Here is a 15886-nt window from a genome sequence, read left to right as displayed (position 1 = left end):
GAGCCCCGATAGCAGATACCAGCGTATACTGTTTAGAAAGGGCCAAGATGAATTACCGACAACGTGGGAGCTAAAAACTGTCACCTACGGCTTGGCCCCATCCCCATTCCAAGCTACGATGGTGCTGAATCAGCTTGCAGAAGACTACCAAAATGAACTTCCAGAAGCTGCGTACGCTGTCAAAAGAGGAACTTACATGGATGATATTTTGACGGGAGCTGACACACTACCAGATGCCTACAAACTGCTACAAGATGTGAAGGCGCTACTTGCCAAAGGATGTTTCGGTACGCACAAATGGTGTTCAAATGTAGAGGTTTTAATGAAGAATGTTTCTGAAGAGCTCAGAGGAGATAGATTTGATATTACTGACGACAACTCGCGTGCGGTTGTAAAATCCTTGGGTGTTGTATGGAGCCCAAGGGAAGACTGGTTTTCATTCAACGTTGTGGAATGTGAAGCTAGTGCTATCACCAGAAGAAAGATTTTGAGCGAGGTAGCAAAAATATTTGATCCTCTTGGACTGATCGGACCTGTCATTACAACAGCGAAGTTAATACTGCGGGAGATTTCGATGCTACAAACGGATTGGGACGATCCAGTCCCTCAAGATTTGCTGCGAGCATGGCAATCGTTTCGGAAGGAATTGATGCAATTGAACGATCTTCAAGTACCTAGGTATATTTCTTGTGAAGATGCTGTGACCGTAGAGCTACATGGATTTTCCGATGCCTCGGACCATGCCTATGGGGCGTGCGTTTACGCGCGCGTCGTACATTTTGACAGAACCACAACGATGAATTTGATTTCAAGCAAATCCCGAATTCTTCCTAAGAAATCAAATAAAACCAAGGCTATAACGACCCCTCGCGGGGAGCTCCTAGCAGCAGTACTGTTGTCACGGCTTATTGACAAGGTTCTGCAGTCTTTTGATCTGCGGTTCGATTCTGTTAAACTATGGACTGATTCGAGAATTGTATACAGTTGGATTAAGAAACCTCCGCAAAGCCTACAAACCTACGTCTCTAACAGAGTGGTTTAAGTACAGAAACTAACGGGCCACTTTCAGTGGCGTCACGTACCGACAAATCAAAACCCTGCCGATTTTATATCCCGTGGCCAGCGCCCTCGCGATTTAAACGTGAACGATGTTTGGTGGAAAGGACCACCGATAGCTAGTGAAGAACCTGAAATTCCCGATGAAGATTTACCGGAAATGCGTTCTGGAGTCAGCCTGCCAGTTACTAATGAGACCCCAAGGCGATTGCAGATTTTTGATAGAGTGAGTAGTTATGAAAAAATCTTGAAATCCATGACGTACGTCGTTAGGTTTACGAATTACGTTATATCGAAACGTAAAGTAATGATTAAGGGAACACATACTTCAGCAGAGCGAGCGCAATCCTTGCGATTAATAGTGCGATTAGTTCAGCAGGAATCATTTCAACCAGAAATTCAAGCATTGAAGAAGAGTACCAAATCGAAGCACCGTCTATGCGGCCTCAAGGCATTCCTGGACCCGGTCGATGGGATTCTAAGAGTAGGCGGACGAATTAAGCACGCGTTTATTCCTTATGACAGTCGCCATCAAATGTTACTTCCAGCTAAACATCCGTTTACTGAGGCACTTGTGAGAAACAAACATTACGTCAATCTTCACATTGGACAAAAAGGACTTCTCGCGACAATTCGGCAACAATTTTGGCCGTTGAATGTTAAAACGACAATTCGTAAAGTGTTTCGGAATTGTACAAGATGTTTCAAGGCTAATCCGATAAAAACAGTACAATTGATGGGCGACTTACCCTCGTATCGTGTACAGCCAGCACCAACATTTGCAAACACGGGTGTTGACTTCGCAGGACCGTTCTTACTCAAATCTAGTTCCGTGGGACGTAAACCATTAACCACGAAATCGTACGTTTGCCTATTTGTATGTATGCTGACGCGAGCTATACACATCGAATTAGTATCTGACTTGATAACCGAAGCATTTCTCGCAGCCCTTCGCCGGTTCACTAGTCGACGTGGAATTCCGAGTAAAATGTTTTCAGACAATGCCACTAACTTTGTCGGCGCTCAAAATGAGTTGGTGAGATTGGCTGAAATGTTCAAAAATCAATTGGAGGTTCGCAAGATTACGGAATTCTTTTCAAGACAGGGTTTTGAATGGTCTTTCATACCATCAAGAAGCCCTCACTTCGGGGGCGTTTGGGAGGCAGGCGTTAAACTAGTGAAGTTTCACCTCACAAGAATTGTCGGAGATAGAAGGTTGTCCTATGAGGAACTATACACCACCTTGACGCAAATTGAAGCCGTCCTCAATTCACGGCCCCTAGCACCGTGTTCGGATGATCCCAGTGACTTAACAGCAATAACGCCAGCCCATTTTTTGATTGGGCGAGAAATGCAGGCCGTAGCTGAGCCTCAGTATATTAATCTTCGTGAATCGACTTTATCCCGCTGGCAACTAGTTCAGACTATGTTGCAGCATTTCTGGAGGAGATGGACAGCCGAATGCTTGCCTGAGTTACAGAACAGATCGAAATGGCACCAACATAGGAATATTCCTATGGGTGCACTTGTACTCGTCGTGGATCCAAATGCACCACCAATGCATTGGCAGCTTGGGAGGATCACAGCGTTACACTCTGGATCGGATGGAGTCACCCGGGTCGTTTCACTGAGAACAACCAAAGGAGATTTAAATAGAGCAGTTACAGAGATATGTTTGCTTCCACTAAACATGGACAGCGAAGTTTGAAATGAATTTCAACGCCGGGAGAATGTTTGTAAAATTTTGAGCATACCTAATAATTTTCATATCCTTAAAACCAACACATATTTAACATGCTTTGTAGAATATGCTTATTGCCAAATAAATTCATTGTACCGATGTAGCTACGAAGTGTCGGACGTGTTTTATATTATGTTCGGAAAAGTAGCCCTCTTTTAAGAAAACTACAGTCCACTGATGCGTTTAGATGACCACCGCAGATACTTGAAGTGAACCAACCGCTGGTTGAAAGCCTCAAAAATATAGACAACAAAGTCAAAATATCAAGATGTCAAAAATGTCAAAAAAAAATTGTCAAAAATGTCAAAAAAAAAAGACAAACGGTAAAAATGTCTTGTTATAATTTTTAAAAAAGAGTGGGGGCCTAGTGTGGTTGGTGACGTCTCCGCCAACCACGCTCGACGCCTGGGTTCGAATCCCACCGCCGACATAGGTGTCGATGGTTGTGAGGTGGCGTGATCCACTCACAACCAACCCAACTGGTCTAGATTCAATCCTAGCCGACACCGGGAGATTTTCTGAGGCGAAAAATCTCTGGGATCACGCCTTCCATCGCATGAGGAAGTAAAGCCGTTGGCGCCGGTCCGTTAATAAACGGGTCGTGAGTTAGGGTCCTGGGTGTGGAGTCGCCTCCCTGGGCGTCGGTGATTGGCCACAACAGTGGCGGAACTAGACCGACGGAAAATAAGCGAGAATAAAAAAAAAAAAAATAATTTTTAGAAATGTTTTTTTAATTGTTCTTGTTTTAATAATTAAAAATTTCTAAATGTTCTTGTTATAATTATAGGTAAAACTATTTTTAATATCCAATAAAAATTACTTTGACTTCACAAATAGGAAGTTTAGGCTTGCACCATTTTCAAACGATTTTTTTTTCAGCGACAAAATCAAGATCGATTTATACCAAAACTGGCAAACTTTTTCACAAATAAAAAAATTACGGCACGCTCTTTTTTCACGCTGATGCTTCACCAGCTTGCAGTTCATTTTTCATCTGGAAAGTTTTTCCTGTCCGCGAAATTTACAGATGATCGCACCGGCACCGGCAATCCGTTTCGCACGTAAATATTCGTCCATCGAGCGAGACACGGTAAACAAAGCAAACTACCAACGGTGGGAACCTTGGCGAAGCCAGACACCCGTTCCAGCTCAGCAGGATTCTTCCATGGCGAGAGATGTGAGCAAGCGATAAAAGTAGAAGCGGTGAAAAAAGAGCTAAGTGCTCCATTATCATATCTGAAAACATCTATTTTTACCGCCAAGGGGAAGTTTATTTCACTCATTCGCAAAACAAGCGCCAACAGAAGTGCTGTAAGTTGAGTTTGGAACCAGTTTCGATGCACTCCCAGTGTGGAGGGATTGCGGGTACATAATCTTGTCGTTGAATGGATTTACTTTAATTTTAGAATGCGCAATGGAAACGAGTTCTTCGCTTCGGCGGCACCCTCTCGACAGTCAGTTTTCTGTCTGCACAAGTTTATTTCAGCTTCCACTTGATATATCCTAACGTATTTATCTAGTTTATGGCTCTTGCGAGGCACTTCAATACTAACAGCGGTGGACGATGTTTGCAGACCAAAAAAAATTTAGGTTATCAGCGGACCGAACGGAATAAAGTGCAACCCGGAAGAGAGATTGCTGCTAGATTAGATTTTCATTTATGCAGACACACGACTTTCGACATGCACTCTGTGTCATCCGAGGCCACAGCACAAACATCGTCATATTTGTGATTCCAGTCATGGATGATGGATTTCACATGGGATGGTAATAAGTCTGGTTGTGGTACGATTCGGCTGAAGAATAACTAAGCAGGACACGAAAAAGAATTAAAATACACTCACCTGACTTCGTCCTCGCTTTTGGCGATCATCCAGTACACTTTGGACCGTTTCCGCCGCGAACCGAGAGCGATCAGCTGCGACACACTGACGCCATCTGGCAGTGGCGGCCGGCGCGGGATCTGTCCGGTCCAGTGGGCGATGGCGAGCATCTCCGGAGCTTCTTTGACGAGAATTTTTCCTGCCGGTGACGATCGTCCTGGTTCCTGGTAGAGGTGAAACAACAGAAAATAAATTAAATTGACCCACCATTTTAATGTTAAAAATTTGCTTCTTAAGGCCAGACAGAAAAGGTTAAAAAATAAAATGATCCAAAAAAAAAAAGCTCAGGATTGTAAAAATAGGTTGAAAAAGAACTCCTTAGTCTTCCTAGCCAGACGCAGCCCATTGCTGTCAGCGGACAATAAAATCGGCAAGTGAAGCTGTGAACAAAGAGCAATTCAACGCATCCGCCAGTGAATCAACCGCTATTTTCGTCTGCCTGCCGGAATTCGTTTCGGTATCCGGAAATCTGCTGATGACTTTTTCATATTCTCGCCAGCATTCAGCTATTTACGCAGTAGCTGCAAGAAAGGCAAAGGGACGATCCCCTACAGGGTACAAACAGTAAATTAATTATCAGTTTGGGAAGCCTGTTACGCCTTGCCATATGTTGCCATCGATTAACCCTTCACTTGAAGTGGGGATTTCTCAGTCTCCTTTTTTATTGTTTACTAGCTGACCCGGCAAACGTTGTACTGCCACAATTTATATTGGATACAAATGAATGGTTCTCTTTAGCAAAATCCTCTTGTATCGTAAAAAAGTATGCATACATCTTCTTGATAGTTTTCTTTTCACTTCGAAGTCAAAATGATTACTGTTTTCCTAAGTTTTATGTTCTGATTCTAGTTCACAAAAGCCCAAGACACACCTATAATAATGAGGCAACGCACACTTATATAATATATCCAACATAACAAATTTGGCTAAAAAATTCAGCTTCGAAATATTTTTGCGTTATTTTGTTAGCAACGGTTTAGCCAGAATATAATTCATTCTGCACAATGAATTCCGGCGAGGGTCAAAGGCAAAACGATTATTTAACAGAGATATTAAAAAAAAGTACTTGATTCAGCTCACATTATTGCTAAAACGGTGGAACAATAAAAACAAAAGTTTATTTTTTTTTTCTAATTCTTGCAATAAAATTATTATAAAAATTTATTACCTAAATCAACTTTAAATAATTGAGTAATAAACTTGGAAGTGCCAAAACGCCGGATTTTTAAAAGATCGTCGAAGTATATATAAAAATCATTTTGGTGTCCAACATCTGGTTTTGAATGAGCTTTTAAAATATTCAATTTTAGTTTAAAATATATTATAAAGGTTGTAAGGAATTTTAATAACACAATCAAACATTTTCTTCATCCTAAAGTTATTTGTTGTATTTTAGAAAAGGTTCCTGCTGTTGTGCACCTTTTAGATATTCTTAACGTAAATCGTCTTCAAACCACATGATGTGATGTGAAAGTGTAGTGAATGAAACCCCGAAAGTATTTTGAAACAAATATAATGTTCTGAGGTAAATAAAACAATGACAGCGTCATCTCTTATTGAAAAGGTTTATTAATTCTACTCCCTAAAGTGAAAAAGATTTAAATATTGTGTTTCGTAGTTAGTTGAATCATTAATATTTGTTTTATATATTAGTGGTTATTATTGTTTATTAACTTTCAATTTAAAATTTTCAGGATGCAACCTGTTGTAAAAAGGAATCGCATGAGGTTTCGCGGTCCTCGTTCGCATTTCTTACGATGACCGATTCAAAAGTTCCTGAAACGTTAGGAATTATATCGGAGAGTAAAATTAATAGCATGTTACATAAAATACACAACAACATATTTCGTGCGGTTTGGCTTGGACGATTTAAACTTTTCTACGAATTCAATTGGAAATATTTGGGTATATTATCATGATTTTGTTTGTAATTGCTGGTGACGAAACAGAATTGAATTTGATGAAAAATACCGTAAAAAGTATTCAAAAGTAAAAAAAGTGAGATATATCAGTGGATATCATCGCTTATCAAATGTACTTTTCATTGATGCAATGAAGAGTACGATATTTGTCATATACTGAGAGATATTCTTTGCTCGGTAGGAGTTTGAAACAATATACCTTGATCAGTTTAATAGTTTTGAAATTTGCAAGAAATAATGTTTTGTTCACATTTGGATTTTCAATCAACCACGTTTAAAACGTATGACCAGCTTTGAAGAGCATGAATAACTTACATCATGATGTGTATCATGAACATTCGCTACAAAGCATAGTGGCGTTCGTATAGAACTGTAAGTTTGATTTATACGAACGATTCAAGGTAACCTTGGAATCGAATGAATTAACTCTCCATTGAAACGTATGAGAAATTGAATTTTCCATCATTTTCAAATTTTCCAGTACATTTTTCAAACTTTTTTTGCTTGTAAGCCCGACGCAGCCAACGACGAACAAAACAAAAAAAAAATCATGCAAATCCATCGAGCCGTTCCCGAGGTAAATGATCACACACGAACAGAAGTTGATTTTTATTAATTAGATTCAACCTGACGTTGATAGAGAGGTATTGTTATCCTTCCGTCGCTTTTATCCTAGACTTTTTCGTGCAAATGTGCGATTTTTATTATCGGTGCTTAAGTGCTAATTAATCAATAATACATTAAATTAACGAGGTTTTATCGTTGGTTTGCTGTAATGAATACAAGCTGGATGGAACTTTTCCAACAAACGCCAAAGTTTATCGACAAATTGTTGCTTGGTTCCGGTGTTGATATTTCGCCTGGATCGTCATAAAAATAAACAGCAGCTGTCCCGTGTGGAGGTTCGGCTGAGTGCCGACCCCTGTGGCTTTGGAACCACCCACACGTAGGGTGGCAGCTTGAATTTTCCCCATACGCACCTGAGCGCGGAGCAAGAAGTGCTGATTTGATAAGAAATCGGGTTCTAAACCATGTATAAGTATGCCGCCTTAGGTCGGGTCTTTGCGTGAAGAAAAGTGAACGCTAATCAAGATAAATTGCAGAATTTATGTCCTGTCGCGCGGCAGCCTTTTGGCTACTTATTTTCCCACTGAGCGGGGGTTTTTCTTCCTTTTTCTTTTTTTTTATTGTGAGTTGATTACAGTCCATGGCAATATATCTCGAGAGTTTGCGGCAGAGCTAATGGATGAACGCAGTGAAAGTTTTTTCCCGGGAAATGTTTCTCACCGAGCTTTTGTCGGACATTCTAAGGTTGTTTTCTTATCAGTTTGTCTTGGGTTGGATGAAATAATTAAAAATTAGACGCCTTCTACTATAATACTTTTTTAATGTATGTTTTTAGATTGATCACGAAATAATATATTCGAGCGAAGCTTCTGCAAAAGATCTATTAAAGGCACTCAAACCAATTAACTAACCTCGATCTGAACATTCATAAGTCAACAGATAAAAGCCCCACTCAGTGCGGTCCAATATCGTTCCAGCTTCTGCTGATGTCAAGCTCCTCTATGCAGGCAATTTGTCACTTTCGCAAAGCGACAACGACAACTGACACAAAGGGAACGGCACACACAGACTTGTGACCTTAGCGCTTCCTCTAGGCGCACCACTGGAAGCAGATTTGTCTCTAATGTTTGCATACTAAAATGTGAGAATCTAATTTCTTTCCGGAATGGCGCATCGTCAGCCTTCTAACCGACATTAATCCATGAGAGCACTAAGCGTCTCATCCGTGCTTCGGTAATTTACCAGCAAAAGAACGCCGAATTTATGGCTCTAATATTACAGAGTAGTCCATCTTTTTAATGTTTCATAACTGCCATGCCGAGCGGTCTTTTCTCTGTCTAACGTCTTTTTTTTTGCTCGACGCAGCTCGAGTGAAACAAATTTCGATCACAGTGTGCTACAGGGCTGAGCCTTCTTGATCAGTAATTTTCCACCCTAGCTAATGTTTGACCAAAAAGTAGGCGCGGAGAAGGGAAGCATCGCGAAACTTTTTCGTGTTTGGTTGCGTACCTATCCTTTCTCACTAGGAAAATAAATGTCTTAATTTTGAGTGCTTTTAGGGTACTTGAATATTGTTAGCAAGAAGCGATAATTATCAGTAAGCTGAGCCGAAGAAAATCAAAAAGTTATTTAAAGCTGAGTTGTTGGCATTTCTCTCGTAGTGAAAGTCATCGTGAATGATCGAAGTGTCAACGAAATTAGCGTTATTTGAAGGTAAACAATTGTTATTTTTTAGAGGAAATGGTAATCAAATATCGCAATCGTTTTTGTGATTTCTACCTGCCATAAAAAAAATTTGTGCGAAAAAAGAATTGTTGTACTTTTGAAAGTAGTCTAAATTGATCCAATCATGATACATGATACTTCCGTTTGAGACAATCAACCGACACGTGGAACTCAGAGCACCTACTGAAGCATATTTTATTATCTTATAACGCAATCGAGCGACAGCAGTTCAATTCAGGCCGCCTCTTTCGTTCCGGGCTGAAACTGGCAAGCGTTGACAATTTACAAAACATAAGAATAAAGTGAAATTCACTGCCATCGAAACGGAACGTAAAATATATGATAAATTCGAGTGGAAGTTACAGCTGGCCTTGTTGGCTGATGGAAGCGGAACCGGTGAACTCGCAGCTGTTTCACTCGGATCGAGATAAAGAACAGCCGCGCTGTCATTTGTTTCATGATTGAAGGCCACCGCACAAATCAAGCTGCGTTTTATAGCGTAATTAAAAAGGAATGGTAGTATGCACTGAGATTTTATCGCGACTTAAGATTTTCATATTTCAGTTTTTGTCATTACAAGGAAGTACGCTATCAGACTTCTATGACATTGTCAAGATTAGAATGGAATTGAAGAAAACAAGAGAGAAAACAATAGAGGAAGACTTGATAACAATGCATTACCTTATTGCCTTATTGCTGTATAACTTCTTGATGGGTTTTAACAATTAATCGAAAATTGATGAAAAGTTCCAACAGGGCTGGTGGCGGACTTCAGTAAATAATAATGCCTCAAGTGGACAAACAAAGATCAAAAAGATTACAAATTAGGGCTTCAAAATTCATTTCATTAAATTCAAAATTCATTATGTAACATGTGTTCAGAACATAAGATGTGCAATGACGGGTTCTCGTAGAAATAAATCGAAGAAAAATCTATAATAGGGTGTTGTTTCATGATCGGAACAGTCTGAAATGTACCATCAATGGAACAATTTTAGGAGAAATACTATGGTTAAAAATGTTTTAAAAAATGATCCATTTTCGAACACAGTTCGTCCTTACGATTGCTATATTGCCTTATTTTCAAGCAGTGATAATGGAATAAAATATTCGAAAAATACAGTCTATTTTTTTTTTCTATAATCCTAATTTTATCTGGGAACACTACTTGTACAAAATATTTCCATTGAAGTGAGAATTATTGGTGGAATGCGAAGGTCTGATTTGTATCATGATCGAAACAGCTTACTTCTGAGACTTCACCGCTTCACTTTGCCTGTGCTTGATATAATGATGGATTTTACGTAGGTACAGTTCCAAAAGATGCAGTTCAATTTTCGAAACATTATTATGAATCCCTTTCGATTCCCGTTAGTTCTATGACGTGTCAGGAGAAAACGATCAAAATTATCAAGCAATAAAAAAGCTAAATTTTTAAATTGAGTGTACATGTAGTTATACAGCTAAACAACTTTCTTGAAGACATCATAACGTTAAAACCATGCGTTTCGTCCGAAACACCGATCTCCCACAATTTTTGATTTCTTTCAACTATTGGACGCCGTGAGTGGACATCAACCATCAGCTGTGGTATCCTCTATGTCAGTATCAGAATTTTTATCAATGTAATGATCTGTTGTGAGAATATCAGAACTAATATCTAGCGTGTTTTATCGAGACCGAGCCAACGACGGGTATCAAGCAATCGGTGCATGATGGTCGTCTTCGGAACGGCACGCAACAAATGAAGAACAGCCCAACACAGCGAATATACATGGTACCTTTTCTACGGTTACATGACGCATCCGGGAGTCCTTAGTGCTCTTTCAACAACCATGACAGGTACAATATCAATACAAAAATTCATGAAGGAAGAAGTTTTAGGAAGCCTAAGAATAAAAATACGTTATTCACTGGACAAATGGCCTGATTCAGTGGGTGTTGGAGAATGCGAACTGGAGGGTGATCGGATACATTTGGCGTATTTAATTCTCGTTTCTCTTTCTCTTAGCGGTCTCATAACTTGCAGTCTGAATGAATGGCGGAGTCTTGTTATGCACATTCCGTGATTGTTTTTTTTGCGTTGTGCCGGTCTCGGCCATACAAGTACTTTTCGGCTTTCATTTTCTTTTAGGGTTTTTGAAAGCACTTTTCGGCGATTCTGAGCTCAATTTGGGATCTTTTTTTTGGCTTTTTCTAGCCTTTAGAAGCACTTTTTGACGATTTTAAACTCAATTTGGGATCATTCCCTATTTTGGCCCTTTCTAGCCTTTAAAAGCACTTTTCAGCGATTCTGAGCTCAATTCGTGATCATTTTCTTTTTTGGCGTTTTGTAGTCTTTGAAAGCACTTTTCGATGATTTTGAGCTCAATTATCGATCATTTTTTATTTTGGCCTTTTCTGACCTTAGAAAGCAATTTTCGACGATTTTGAGCTCAATTAGAGATCTTTTCTAATTTGGCCTTTTCTAGCCTTAGGAAGCATTTTTCGACAATTCTGAGCTAAATTTGGGATCATTTTCATTTTTGGCATTTTCTGGCCTTTTAAAACACTTTTCGACGATTCAATTTGGGATCATTTCCTTTTAGGACTTTTTTAGCCTTTAGAAGCACTTTTCGACGATTTTGAGCTCGATTTGGGATCATTTCCTTGTTTGACCTTTTCTGAAGCACTTTCGTCGATTCTGAGCTCAATTTAGGATCATTTTTGCCTTTCTCCTAGAAAGGTATAGCTATCACTTGCAAAACCGAAGATATGAAAGTGCTCCAATGGGCCGAATGGCATATATCACTCGACTCAGTTCGACGAACTGAGCATTTTCTGTATGTGTGTGTGTGTGTGTGTGTGAGTGTGTGTGTATGTGTGTGTGCGTGTATGTGCAGATTTTTATTTTCACTCACTTTTCTCAGAGATGGCTGGACCGATTTTTATGAAATTATATGCAAATGAAAGTTCTAGTTGCCCTATAAGAGCCCATTAAATTTCATTGTAATTGGCTTTTTATTTTAGAGGTTATGTTCAAATATGTAAAAAACACGCAACATCAATCTCTCGAAAACCACACAACCGATTTCAATAAAATTGGTATCAAATGAACGGGCTATCTTAAAAACCCTCAACTTTTGAATTTTACATAGATTGAACATGTGGTTCAAAAGTTATGACAAGAAACGTCTTCTGAAGACTGTTCAATTTCACTCATGTTTCTCAGAGATGGCTGGACCGATTTCCACAAAATCAGTGTAATATGAAAGGTCTAGTTACCCCATAAGACCCTATTGATTTTTTTGCAATCGGACTATTACTTTGCCTGTTATGTTTAAAAGTGTGAAATCTAGCTATGAAAAGAAACATATTCCGAAGAATACATAAACTCACTCACTTTTCTCAGAGATGGCTGAACCGATTTTCACGAAATTAGTGTCAAATGAAAGGTCTAGCTGCCTCATAACACCCTATTGAATTTTACTGTAATCGAACTGTAACTTCGTCTGTAATGTACCGAATAGTGAAAATCACGAAACTTCATTATCTCAGAAAGTACACAACCGATTTGATCAATATTATTATCAGATGAACGGGCTAGTTAAGGGTTAACTGATGAATTATTATTTAACACGTGGTTTCAAAGTTTGGCTGCCCTATACGTTCCAATTTCATTTGATTATAATCGAATTAAGCAACTGTTGTGTATTAAATTGTTAATAAAACAACGAAAGTCTATTATCTCAAAGATCACACGACTTATTTGAACATAACTAGTGTCATACGAACGCGTCATCTCTCAAACTTACAAATAACAAACTTCGTAACAATTTGATATTTTTACAAATAATAAGTTTGAATGAGAAAGGCTGGGTCTGACCGCTAGGTGGATTAATTTAGGTTTTTATTTTGGCCTTTTCTAGTCTTTAGAAGCACTCTTTGATCTCAATCTGGGATCATTTTCTATTTTGGCCTTTTCTGGCCTTTAAAAGCCCTTTCCGACGATTCTGAGCTCAATTTGGGATCATTTTCTAATTTGGCCTTCTCTAACCTTAGAAGCAAATTTCGACGTATTTGAGCTCAATTTGAGATCATCTTCTTTTTTGGCCTTTAAAAGCACTTTTCAACGATTCTGAGCTCAATTTGGGATCATTTTCTTTTTTGGCATTTTCTAGCCTTTAGAAGCACCAGAGTTGGTTTTCTCCTCCGGGCTTCCGAAGAGCAAGGTGTATTTTACATTTGCACTACGCGGGAATCAAAGGACTCCGCGCGCGCAATTAATTTACGCTACACTTGACAAGCAACTGCTCATTTCTATTCATTCTGCACGGGAGAAACGAATCGGTTACACTTCAGCAAAAGAGAAAGCCGCAGTTTTACACCTATAACCGAAGTTTTGCTCTTCAAAGCCGAACGATGGCACGCGGCGTCCGTCATATCATTGCAATGGCTAGTGTGATTGATTTTCAAAGCCAAGGTAATTTTTCCCAGTGTTCAAAGAAAATAACACATGAATATCTCAAGCCTTTTTTCTGTCTGACGAGACAATCCGACAGTAGCAAAATGACTCCGGAGATTGCCTGACCATAGCGCATCGGATATAACATGTTGAGCTGGTGTATGACAAAAAATTCAAATATGAAAAATGGATACTTGAACTCTGATTAGCCACTCTAGTTTTGCAGCAAACGACCGCAGCTTTTCTTTGCCAGTTCGTCGCATTCTTTATTTGTTCAAGATGTCCTTTTCATGGATTTGATGGTATGAATAAAAAAAAAAGAACGAAGGAGTAAGCACGTATGGTCCACGTTGTTAAATGCTTATCCACTGGAACAATAGTGAATATTCCTAATTGCTACTCATTCCAAACCTTTTTTTTTTTTTTTCAAAATTTCAACCAGATAAATCTTATTTCTAAAATATCTTATAAAGGCGAAACGAATGAAAACTAAGTCTAAAACTAAAACTAGCGTGTTCTATTTAATCAGCGGTTCGACTTGTGGTTTGATGAGCACTCTGTTGCTTTTCAAGTACCGTCAGCCGCGATCAGATTGTGCCAGTGGGAGTGAGATTGTGTCATACAACCCGTGACTTGGCGACCATCTCTTTCGGGTCAGAAGACTAGTCTTTCTTGTTTAAATATTAGAGGAAACTTATTCAAGAAAGTTGGGTCATATGATCGCCATGAGATGGCTGACAAACAATGGGTTTGTATGACACAATCTCACCCCATACTGGCATAATCTTACCCCGGTTTACGGAACTCATAAATCGGCATCATTCATGCCTTGTTCCCTTGATCCAGGAAACCACAAACTGAAGCATAGGTTTGTATTTCTCAGATCCTGAGGGTATCCAAAAGGAACGATCTGGGGCCACGGAGTTCAGCATCACCAAAACCGTGTGCTTATTGTCATGATGGTTCAATCCACAAACGCAATGATTACTATATTGTGTGCCCAATTTGCAGTAGATATCTAACCCGTAGTAGAAGGAAGAGATCTGTCAGGAACAATGAAAAGGCATCCACACTAAGGAAATCTGAGAAGATTTTTCAGCTAAAACATTCTGATGTTCCCGTACGAAGGGTGCTTTGAAATTTTCATCGATGAACAGCCTGAATAGAACAGAGACTGTCCATAAAGATGAATTAATGGTCCGTGGGAATTTTTTGCGGCGTAGAATCTCTGTAATACTTTTGTTTCCTAGTAATTATCGCACAAAAATCAACTACTCAACATGTGTGACTGAGCCATTTTTCCAATATAAAAGAGACATAGCGTAGGTGATTAGTTTTCCCGTTTGATTTCATTCATCTACACGGTGCACCCGCCGTATACTCGAGAAATAACACACGTGCACCTGCGAACTAATGCTGCTCCTCGTGCGAGTACACCTGGTGTAGAGAAATGCCAAGTCTGAGAAGCACTTTTCGACGATTTTGAGCTCAATTTGGGATCATTTTCTTGTTTGGCCTTATTTGAAGCACTTTCGACGATTCTGAGCTCAATATAGGATCATTTTCTATTTTTGCCTTTTCTAGTCTTTAGAAGCACTTTTCGGTGATTCTGAGCTCAATTTGGGATTATTTTTTATTTTGGCCTTTTGTGGCCTCTAGAAGCACTTTTCGACGATTCTGAGCTTAATTTGGGATCATTTTCTTTTTTGGCCTTTTCCTCCTTTAGAAGCGCTTTCGACGATTTTGAGCTCGATTTGGGATCATTTTTCATTTTGGCCTTTTAACAAAAAACAAAAACAATATCGCACGCAAGTCTGGGGGCTTATGCGGTCTCAATCAACTAGATTAGTTGAGAGAATTCGTTATCGATATTGTTTTTGGCACATATTACATGTGTAGGAGAAGTACAACGATACACCGTGCCCCAGTGCTGAGTCGAGAAATTTTCCAGCTCGAAAAGATCCTCGACCTGATCGGGAATCGAACCCGATATCACAACCGTGTGGGAGAGCTAGCCGACCGACATCGCTAACCACAGAACCACGGCGATTCTGGGCTCAATTAGGGATCATTTTTTATTTTGGCCTTTTCTGACCTTTAAAACACTTTTTCGGCGATTCTGAGCTCAATTCGAAATCATTTCCTTTTTTGGCCTTCTGTGGCCTTTAGAAGCACTTTTTGACGATTTCGAGCTCAATTTGGAATCATTTTCTTTTTTGGCTTTTTCTAGCCTTTAGAAGCACTTTTCGGCGATTCTGGGCTCAATTTGGGATCATTTTCTTTTTCGACCTTTTTTGGCCTTTAGAAGAATTTTTCGATGGTTTTGAGCTCAACTTGGGATCATTTTTTATTTTGGCCTTTTCTGGCCTTTTAGAAGCACTTTTCGACGATTTTGAACTAAATTTGGGATCATTTTCTATTTTGGCCTTTTCTGGCCTTTAAAAGCACTTTTCGGCGATTCTGAGCTCAATTTGGGACCATTTACTTTTTTGGCCTTTTCTAGCCTTTAGAAAAACTCTTCGACGATTCTGAGCACAATTTGGGATCA

At 39.4% G+C, this 15886-nt stretch overlaps 1 protein-coding gene across 2 annotated transcripts in view; it reads right to left on the bottom strand.

The window, feature by feature from the left end:
- Window positions 1-15886, bottom strand: part of LOC129717793 (uncharacterized) — a 246033-nt gene that overhangs the window by 50376 nt on the left and 179771 nt on the right. For both annotated transcript variants that reach the window (XM_055667967.1, XM_055667976.1), the window contains exon 5: window positions 4642-4844. In XM_055667967.1, the coding sequence (XP_055523942.1) occupies window positions 4642-4844 (203 nt within the window). The remainder of the gene's footprint in view (window positions 1-4641; window positions 4845-15886) is intronic.

The sequence above is a fragment of the Wyeomyia smithii genome, chromosome 1 (assembly GCF_029784165.1).
Source record: "Wyeomyia smithii strain HCP4-BCI-WySm-NY-G18 chromosome 1, ASM2978416v1, whole genome shotgun sequence".
In the NCBI taxonomy this organism is placed as follows: Eukaryota; Metazoa; Arthropoda; class Insecta; order Diptera; family Culicidae; genus Wyeomyia; species Wyeomyia smithii.
This window is presented reverse-complemented; position numbering and strand designations above follow the sequence as displayed.